Source organism: Cynocephalus volans, chromosome 13 (genome assembly GCF_027409185.1).
Source record: "Cynocephalus volans isolate mCynVol1 chromosome 13, mCynVol1.pri, whole genome shotgun sequence".
In the NCBI taxonomy this organism is placed as follows: Eukaryota; Metazoa; Chordata; class Mammalia; order Dermoptera; family Cynocephalidae; genus Cynocephalus; species Cynocephalus volans.
In genome coordinates, this window is record NC_084472.1 from 81,235,588 (window position 1) to 81,246,533 (window position 10,946).

General features: G+C 36.1%; 1 protein-coding gene across 1 annotated transcript in view; it reads right to left on the reverse strand.

The window, feature by feature from the left end:
- Positions 1 to 10,602, reverse strand: part of GPM6A (glycoprotein M6A) — a 57,474-nt gene extending 46,872 nt beyond the window's left edge. The window contains exons 1-3 of the mRNA XM_063076703.1: positions 10,554 to 10,602; positions 9,277 to 9,300; positions 8,179 to 8,371 (exon numbers count right to left, since the gene is read on the reverse strand). Of these exons, the coding sequence (XP_062932773.1) occupies positions 8,179 to 8,371; positions 9,277 to 9,300; positions 10,554 to 10,602 (266 nt within the window). The remainder of the gene's footprint in view (positions 1 to 8,178; positions 8,372 to 9,276; positions 9,301 to 10,553) is intronic.
- Between the last annotated feature and the right edge of the window lie 344 nt (positions 10,603 to 10,946).

A 10,946-nucleotide genomic window follows, 5' to 3' on the forward strand; every position in this document is an offset into this window, starting at 1 on the left:
AACATGTGGTATTTCTCTTTCTGTGCTTGACTTATTTCACTTAATATAATTTTTTTTAAATTTATTTATTTATTTATTTTTTTAATTTTATTTTGTCGATATACATTGTAGCTGATTATTGCTCCCCATCACCAAAACCTCCCTCCCTTCTCCCTCCCCCCTCCCCCCCAACAATGTCCTTTCTGGTTGCTTGTCGTATCAACTTCAAATAATTGTGGTTGTTATATCTTCTTCCCCCCCCCCCAGTTTGTGTGTGTGTGTGTGTGTGTGAATTTATATATTAATTTTTAGCTCCCTCCAATAAGTGAGAACATGTGGTATTTCTCTTTCTGTGCCTGACTTGTTTCACTTAATATAATTCTCTCAAGGTCCATCCATGTTGTTGCAAATGGCAGTATTTCATTCATTTTTATAGCTGAGTAGTATTCCATTGTGTAGATGTACCACATTTTCCGTATCCACTCATCTGATGATGGGCATTTGGGCTGGTTCCAACTCTTGGCTATTGTAAAGAGTGCTGCGATGAACATTGGGGAACAGGTATACCTTCGACTTGATGATTTCCATTCCTCTGGGTATATTCCCAACAGTGGGATGGCTGGGTCGTATGGTAGATCTATTTGCAATTGTTTAAGGAACCTCCATACCATTTTCCATAGAGGCTGCACCATTTTGCAGTCCCACCAACAATGTATGAGAGTTCCTTTTTCTCCGCAGCCTCGCCAGCATTTATCGTTCATAGTCTTTTGGATTTTAGCCATCCTAACTGGGGTTAGATGGTATCTCAATGTGGTTTTGATTTGCATTTCCCGGATGCTGAGTGATGTTGAGCATTTTTTCATATGTCTGTTGGCCATTTGTATATCTTCCTTAGAGAAATGCCTACTTAGCTCTTTTGCCCATTTTTTAATTGGGTTGCTTGTTTTCTTCTTGTAAAGTTGTTTGAGTTCCTTATATATTCTGGATATTAATCCTTTGTCAGATGTATATTTTGCAAATATTTTCTCCCACTCTGTTGGTTGTCTTTTAACTCTTTTAATTGTTTCTTTTGCTGTGCAGAAGCTTTTTAGTTTGATATAATCCCATTTGTTTATTTTTCCTTTGGTTGCCCGTGCTTTTGGGGTCGTATTCATGAAGTCTGTGCCCAGTCCTATTTCCTGAAGTGTTTCTCCTATGTTTTCTTTAAGAAGTTTTATTGTCTCAGGGTGTATATTTAAATCCTTAATCCATTTTGAGTTGATTTTAGTATACGGTGAGAGGTATGGATCTAGTTTCATTCTCCTGCATATCGATATCCAGTTATCCCAGCACCACTTGCTGAAGAGGCAGTCCCTTCCCCAGTGAATAGGCTTGGTGCCTTTGTCAAAGATCAGATGGCAGTAAGTGTGTGGGTTGATTTCTGGATTCTCTATTCTATTCCATTGGTCAGTGTGTCTGTTTTTATGCCAGTACCATCCTGTTTTGGTTATTATAGCTTTGTAGTATAGCTTAAAGTCAGGTAGTGTTATGCCTCCAGCTTTATTTTTTTTGCTGAGCATTGCTTTGGCTATTCGTGGTCTTTTATTGTTCCATATAAATGTCTGAATAGTTTTTTCCATTTCTGAGAAAAATGTCTTTGGAATTTTGATGGGGATTGCATTGAATTTGTATATCACTTTGGGTAGTATGGACATTTTCACTATGTTGATTCTTCCAATCCAAGAGCATGGAATATCTTTCCATCTTCTTGTATCCTCTCTAATTTCTCTCAGCAGTGGTTTGTAGTTCTCATTATAGAGATTTTTCACCTCCTTGGTTAACTCAATTCCTAAGTATTTTATTTTTTTGGTGGCTATTGTAAATGGGCAGGCTTTCTTGATTTCTCCTTCTGCATGTTCACTATTGGAGAAAAGAAATGCTACTGATTTTTGTGTGTTGATTTTGTATCCTGCTACTGTGCTGAAATCATTTATCAATTCCAACAGTTTTTTTGTAGAGGTTTTAGGCTGTTCAATATATAGGATCATGTCATCTGCAAACAGGGACAGTTTGACTTCATCTTTTCCAATCTGGATGCCCTTTATTTCCTTCTCTTCTCTGATTGCTCTGGCTAGTACTTCCAACACTATGTTGAATAGGAGTGGTGAGAGTGGGCATCCTTGTCTAGTGCCTGTTCTTAAAGGAAAACCTTTCAGCTTTTCCCCATTCAGGATGATATTGGCAGTGGGTTTGTCATATATGGCTTTAATTATGTTGAGATACTTTCCCTCTATACCTAACTTATAGAGGGTCTTTGTCATGAATGAGTGCTGAACTTTATCAAATGCTTTTTCAGCATCTATAGAGATGATCATATGGTCCTTGTGTTTGAGTTTATTAATATGGTGTATCACATTTATTGATTTGCGTATGTTGAACCAACCTTGCATATATTTTTTTAAGTCCATCCATGTTGCTGTGAATGGCAGTATTTCATTCTTTCTTATAGCAGAGTAGCATTCCATTGTGTAGATATACCACATTTTCCTTATCCACTCATCTGATGATGGGCATCTGGGCTGGTTCCAACTCTTGGCTATTGTAAATAGTGCTGCAATAAACACGGGAGTACAGGTATCCATTCGACTTGATGATTTCCATTCCTCTGGGTATATTCCCAGCAGTGGAATAGCTGGGTCATATGGTAGATCTATCTGTAAATGTTTGAGGAACCTCCATACCATTTTCCATAAAGGCTGCACTATTCTGCAGTCCCATCAACAGTGTATGAGGGTTCCTTTTTCTCCAGCATTTATTATTCTCAGTCTCTTGGATATTACATCATAACTGGAGTGAAAGAGTATCTCAGTGTGATTTTGGTTTTCTTAAACACTCATTTCAGGAGTGCTAGCTTGGCTGAAATATTGTCTAATGAAATGCATACTGTTTAATTATTATTTCTGAAGTCAGAAATTCACTGTGGTTTTCTAAGATAAGTTCTAGTTTTGTTGTAAATTATATTTGGCTCTCCAAGACTAATCAATAATCTCATGATCTTCCAACGTCGTTATAAGTAGATGATGTCAGCAATCTGGTTTAATTGTCAATACCCTAGGTCAGTACAGATAGTTTTCACACTGTTTGATTTCCGTCAGCCTATGAAACTTTGTTTCATCTTTCCATGAATTCATGGTTCTTTTCCCTTCTTTCTCCCTCACATCAGAATTAAGCTACTGATAACTGTTTCCTATTTCATTAACATCCAAGGAATAAACACGAATTACTAGCAAACTTTCAGATGTGCAAACACAGGGAGTTAGTTGAGAGCAAAACCAATATAAATATTTTATCTGAGCATACTGCCTGCTTTTGTTTTAGGTAAACGGAAACTAATTTTCATATGTGCATAAATACTAAAGAATTCATTATCTAGTGGAGTCAGTTTTTGATGCATTGACCTGAAATCACAGTCATAAAATTTTGAAAATGAAACTTATCCATTCTGGAAATCAATGGTATCAGCTCCGAGATGCTCACTATAAATTGTCGAAATCTAAATACAATTCCTACCTAATAAATTAAAGGAGGATATATTTATGAGTCAGGAGAGTTCTCCAAAAAGACAAGTCACGTAGCAAAATTAGTGGTTTGGATCACTATGGTATCTAATTTTCTAACCAGTCTCCATACTTTATTGTCCTCTATGAATCTGCTGTACAGAAGCAAAATACATACCTACTTCTTGCTCATTTTGTCAAATGAAACTCATGGAGCATAGTAATAACAACTTGCCAAAAGGCTCTCCGAAGAGAAAGTCTGCATCACAAACAATCTCCTCATCACAGACTAGAAAATGGCAGAGCAGTGAGCCATTTCAAGTGTTGAGTGGACATAAATGGCTACGTCAAATGAACAGAGGTGGTGGTTGGAATGTAGGATTATCCCCTAATGAGAGCAGTGGGTTAAGTTACACAATTATTATCACAACAGTTTGGAACCAACAAATGATCTGGACTTGAGAAATTAAACTGGCAGATTGAGGGGTAAAAATCTTCTGGGAAACTAAGCAAATAAGGACAGACAGAGAGATACTAAAATTATGTCAATGGGTGACAAAGTCTTGGTGAAATTCTTTGAGAAATTCATTTTTTTTTTCCCTCTCTCTGGAGGTCTCTACACCTCATATAATAAACCAATTTAATGGGTGACATCAGCTGGGATTGTAGGAGCTGGACTTCAGATCACTTCCTCTTGGTGGGGAGTGATGGTACTTAGAATCATAAGTCTGAAATGGAGTTTACATACAAATGGGGATTGTTTCCAAGCTGATTTCTGACAAGCACATTTTGCATGCTGGAAAGATGATTAGTGTAACAGAATAGTCATAGTTCAGCTTCCCCCTCATGTGTCTCTTTTTGGATTTGAAGATATTGACTTTGTTGGGATATTTGTGTATACTTAAGAGAAGGGAGGAAATGGAGAGAGAGAGAGAGAGAGGGAGACAGAGAGAGATTGATTCTGTGGTCCCTGAGACTAAAAAAGAAAAAAAGGGAGTAACTCCTCAGATCCTGAGGACCACCAGTGGAAGACTCCAGGCTTGGGAAATTGGTTTTATTTTTTAGTTCACAAATCCAGTAAACAAGCTTCTTTTCCTTTATAACTGTATGATGTAGGGTGATTAATTTTGTTGAATTAAGCATGAGAACTGTGGAGAAAAGAAAACACTCTTGGGCTGGCCAGTAAGCTCAGCTGGTTATCGCATAGCCTTATAACACCAAGGTCACGTGTTCATATCCCCACACTGGCCAGCTGCCAAAAAGAAAAAGAAAAGAAAAGAATTGTCTATAAATTACTAAAAATTGGCCAAGTCTTTTCACAATCATTCTCTTGCACATTTTTTCCCAAATTTACCTTAGTTTATTTGCAAGCAAGATGTATTGCCTGCAAACCTATCATTGACTCTCCCTTTGCTTTATATTTTCTGATTTTACGTCCTGTTTCCCGTTTATCTTTTCCATTCCTCTGATACACCTGTAAGGCATCCCTGCACATGGTAAGCTCTTCCTACCCTAAACCATTACACAATCTTTGAATTTATTAGTTGATACTAATCATACTGAGTTTACAGTACATATCTTCCCTCTGTGTTTTCATGAACTATTTGTTGGCAGGGAGAGTCTTAAATACATTTGGTATTTTAGCCATCCTAACTGGGGTTAGATGGTATCTCAATGTGGTTTTGATTTGCATTTCCCGGATGCTGAGTGATGTTGAGCATTTTTTCATATGTCTGTTGGCCATTTGTATATCTTCCTTAGAGAAATGCCTACTTAGCTCTTTTGCCCATTTTTTAATTGGGTTGCTTGTTTTCTTCTTGTAAAGTTGTTTGAGTTCCTTATATATTCTGGATATTAACCCTTTATCAGATGTATATTTTGCAAATATTTTCTCCCACTCTGTTGGTTGTCTTTTAACTCTGTTAATTGTTTCTTTTGCTGTGCAGAAGCTTTTTAGTTTGATATAATCCTATTTGTTTATTTTTCCTTTGGTTGCCCGTGCTTTTGGGGTCGTATTCATGAAGTCTGTGCCCAGTCCTATTTCCTGAAGTGTTTCTCCTATGTTTTCTTTAAGAAGTTTTATTGTTTCAGGGTGTATATTTAAATCCTTAATCCATTTTGAGTTGATTTTAGTATACAGTGAGAGGTATGGATCTAGTTTCATTCTCCTGCATATGGATATCCAGTTATCCCAGCACCATTTGCTGAAGAGGCAGTCCCTTCCCCAGTGAATAGGCTTGGTGCCTTTGTCAAAGATCAGATGCTGAACGATAAATGCTGGCGAGGTTGCGGAGAAAAAGGAACTCTCATACATTGTTGGTGGGACTGCAAAATGGTGCAGCCTCTATGGAAAATGGTATGGAGGTTTCTCAAACAATTGCACATAGATCTAACATACGACCCAGCTATCCCACTGTTGGGAATATACCCAGAGGAATGGAAATCATCAAGTCGAAGGTATACCTGTTCCCCAATGTTCATCGCAGCACTCTTTACAATAGCCAAGAGTTGGAACCAGCCCAAATGTCCATCATCAGATGAGTGGATACGGAAAATGTGGTACATCTACACAATGGAATACTACTCAGCTATAAAAACGAATGAAATACTGCCATTTGCAACAACATGGATGGACCTTGAGAGAATTATATTAAGTGAAACAAGTCAGGCACAGAAAGAGAAATACCACATGTTCTCACTTATTGGTGGGAGCTAAAAATTAATATATTCACACACACAAAAAAAAGAAAACCGGGGGGGGGGAGAGAAGAAGATATAACAACCACAATTATTTGAAGTTGATACGACAAGCAACCAGAAAGGACATTGTTGGGGGGGAGGGGGGAGGGGGGAGGGAGGGAGGTTTTGGTGATGGGAAGCAATAATCAGCCACAATGTATATCGACATAATAAAATTTAAAAAATAAATAAATAAATAAATACATTTGGTAGCTTCATGGGTCCCATACAAAGATTTTTAGTGATTAGAAATATGAAAACAGAGAAAATTTGAGTATTTACTTTTATTTCAATCAAAATGGTGTTCTCCCCATTCCAAAATTCCATTATTGGCTTCACACTTAATTTCTAATATAACAGTCCAAAGGAAAAAGTACCAGGCTAAGCATATGATCTCTGATCTGTCTTCTAAACTCCCACACATGCTACCTTCCGAGCTTTAGTATAGCTCTGTGATACTTAAACTTTGTTGTCTAAGTATCAAACAGATGTATATAAGCATCTCATGCCATTTATTAGGTTTATGATTTCTTACAAACTTCTCATTCTATAACTAAATTTAACAATTTGGATGTAGCCTAAATATAGAGAATCTGTAGATTTTAAGGACATCTGTGGTAACTTAAAATAATGCACAGTGAGAACATATCCTGTCCAGGGTAGGCTGAGATAAAACTAAAAAGGAAATGTCAGTCTTATCACATTAAAATATATCCATGCAATTATTTTCTTAAGGTTCTCTGCAAATTATCCTGCAATAATCTAAAGCATTTTCAGATAGTTTAATTACATTCCAAATGATGAATATTACTTAAACTCTCAAAGATTAATTAATGTTATCTGACTCTAAGACATTGCTAACCAGCGAATTTTGGTTGAATATGTATATTTGTACTTAATTTAATAGAAATTGATGAGTTGTCTAAAATCATCTTATTTCAGAAAAAGTATACTACATATGCATTAAGAATGTTTGAATTTATTTATTAAAGACAAAACAAAGGAACATGAAATGCATTACAAACACATCGTGTCAAGTAGCATGAAATAAACTGAAGAAGTTGGGTAAGGGTAAGAGTAGCAAAATCTATAATAGTTCAGGGGACAGGAAGTTTACTACTAGCTGGGATTACAAGAAAACTGTAATAAATTAGTTATTTTCTTTTTGTGGTCATGAAATCACTGAATAGATTATCTGAATTAGCAATTTATTTGGAAATAAATTCTTCTATAATTCCTCTGTGATATTAAGGAATAAGGGACTGAACTTTCAACAGCAAAATTTCCTATCCAGACTATTTGTTACCTTTCTAAAATATATTATTTTAACATCATCAAAATTAGTGACCACAGGAGTTTACCTTTTATGGGATAAAAGCATAATTGGTGTTTGCAAAAAGCTGCTCAATATTTCTTATGATTTATCCTTTTACAGAAGACAGTAAGAACCTTTTACATCATTCCTGTGAGGTAGGAAAAGTAAGATGATATCATACCCATGTCTAAGTTAATTTTTTTTAAAAGGTGAGAATGCCAATGGCGTTTTGATGATTCTCCTAGAACTAGCAGCCGAGTCCAGATTTATTCCCCATTCTGTTCACTATTCTCTGTTCTATTCTATTAGAACAGCCTCTGCTCAAATAAGAAGAGCAAGAGAAGTGGAAGTATTCCACTTAATGGTAACTAAATTTTTGATAAAAGCATAAATTAAGCCCACATTAAGTTGGCCTCTGATCCTGTGCGAACTACCTTGTATTGATTGTATTGATTGTAAGGGCTGATGATCTTCTGAATCATATATACCCTCATAGTATATTTTTTCATATATAGCATCACTTCACTTAACTCTAGACCCCTATTTATTCAAACCACAGCAATGTAAACATATACACTTAAAATAAGATGCAATGCTAGAATGACTTACATGGTAAAAACATCCAGTGTATCTCCAGCAGTTCTTGCCATCTCAAAGTAGGTCTGCAGAATGTTGACAGTTCCAGAAAGGGCTTCATGACCACAGCCACAGAACAGAGCAACACCAGCATAGAGCAGGATGGTGGCAATCAAAGAAGCATAAGGAATGCCACCCAGGCATTTAATACAGCATTCAAAACACCCTGTAAAAGAGCAACAGGAAAAAAGTGAGAAATTCATCTTTTTGTTAGTCCAATTAAATTTTTTTCAAACTTTAGCACTGTGGAAAAGTATATTTGTACTTATAGATATCAACCATATAAATCTAGTCCTAGGGTGCCCTGGAGAGTATAAAAATCAAGTTCCTTAATGATAAGCCTATCTTCCACAGACAGGAGGATGCTTACTACCTCTGATGGCTTCCTCTAACCCCAAACCCACACAAGTCCTTCCTTTCCAACCAGACTTCTATAGTAACAAATCTTCATATTGCATTTGTGTATATCATTCTATCTTGAATCTATTACTCTTAAATTTCACATGCTGAAGTTTTTATTGCAATTTTTTTTTTTTTTGTCGTTTTTTTTCGTGACCAGCACTCAGCCAGTGAGTGCACTGGTCATTCTTATATAGGATCCGAACCCGCGGCGGGAGCGTCGCCGCGCTCCCAGCGCAGCACTCTACCGAGTGCGCCACGGGCTCGGCCCTTTATTGCAAATTTTTATTTATCCTTTTGAACTCCCTATATCTGTATTTTTCAAATAATTTAGTGAACTTTGACCAGTAAATTTTAAAGGTGTAAAAGAATACAGAATAGACAATATCTGAATTCATTGCATGTAGTAAGGGAAATTACTTTGACTCTTTTGAGTTCAGATACTCATATGTGTTATTTGTGTATTAATTTATAATGCAAATTCTATTTCTTGCTGTGGTTCATGATTTAAAAGAAATGAGAAAGACACTGGCACAGTAAAAAAGAGAGATACAAATACCTAAATCGTGAGGAATTTGCATAGACAGACAATATAGTGTGGTAGATAAGATTTTGGAGCCAAACTTCCTGGGTTTGTTCTATATTGGCTCTGCCCCTTTCTAGCTATCTTACCTTGGATTCTTTTGATGTTATCATCTGTAAAAAGATGACAATAAGAGAATTTCCCTCATACAGTTCTTGTGAGGACTAAATGAGTTAATATATAAAATAGTGCCTGACATGGACTCAATAAATGTTAGCTACCACTATTAGATGTAATTTTAACTATTATTAACTATTATTGTGTTGTAATATGACTGTCAAAAATTACTTGACCACACTAGTTAATTTTGCTTCATCACTTAAGTCTTTAATTATTGAAAGACAGCTTTAGACATTTAGCCTGAGACATCAGAAAACCATGGTTAATATATCCAAAATAAATATCAGAATTTTCTAGGTGACTGATAGATAACTCCTAAGAAATTAATTAGAAATCCATAAGTATATACATTTTACAATAAGAAATATTAATGAGATACTATATGCCAGCCATTGCTGATAAAGGAAAATTGAGGTAAGAGGGCTGACAAGCTGAGAGTGTTTCCAAAGATGATCTCAGTCTCATATACACCCATCTCTATCCTCTCCCCTCCCCCACACAATCCTCATTCCTAAAATTTCCTCCCACTTTCCTCCTTTTGGAAATTCTTGATGAAATCCATTTTAGTAATGCTGAAGCTCTCCACATAATTAATGACTTTTCCTTTTTCTTCAGCAACCAATAACTAGATTTAAAAATGCATTGGTAAAATTGTGCTTAAATCATAAGAAGATCTGTGTGCATTTTGTCTACAAGGCATATATACATGCGCCTTCATACATATATATATATGGCAACATACGAGGCATGTGATAATTGCAAAGTTCCTGTGTAAAGTAACTTTATAATCAGAGATTGAGCTAGTCTGCTATTTTAATGTTGCTCATTGAACTGGCCTTCTTGAGAATTATAGTCCATCTCACCTGCCCCAGAGGAGGTGAAAAAGGAGTCTAGACAATTCCTCACTTCTGTAGCTGTTGCTTATGCAGGCAAAATCATTTCCTGAACATTCCTTCCCCAACACATACACACATGTGTACACACACACAGTGTGGGGAAGTAGAAAAGGTCAGAACAGCTTGAAACTTCATATAGTAGGAAGAAATTTCACCAGCAGATGGCTGAGACCAATGTGTGTAGTATCTGAATGTCATTGAACACAGTTCTGGGTGGAGATTAACAGGGTGACAAAAAAATCTTTGGACTACTCTCTGTCTCTAGATGTTCTAAAATTTCCATCTCACTAATTATTTAAAAATGAAGGAGAAAAAGAAATAAAATTAGTACCAACTCAAAGAAGAGCTACCTCTAATTTTGGCAAGTGTACCAAATAGCCTCATGATTTCAAATCCCATTCTTCCGTGATTTCTCTACCATTCTCAAAGCATTTGACATGGTTGTGGGAGACTTCTACAGCTGACAATCTGAAGTGTCAAAACCGGATAAATATGTTTAAAAATATAGAAGTTCAAATATAAAGAAAAGAGTCCAAACACCAAATGCATAGGTAGGAATTACCTTTGCTGAATTCTAGAACTTCAAGTTTATAACTGAGTTAAGATAAAATCATAGTGAGAATAGCTCAGGAATAGATAAAGTGGTAAGCTGGTGAATGATCACTAAAAGCACCACTGAGGACTTCTGATTAGTTCCATTACTAATTCAAAGTCAGTTTCTACTTATTTCTCCTTCTCTCTAC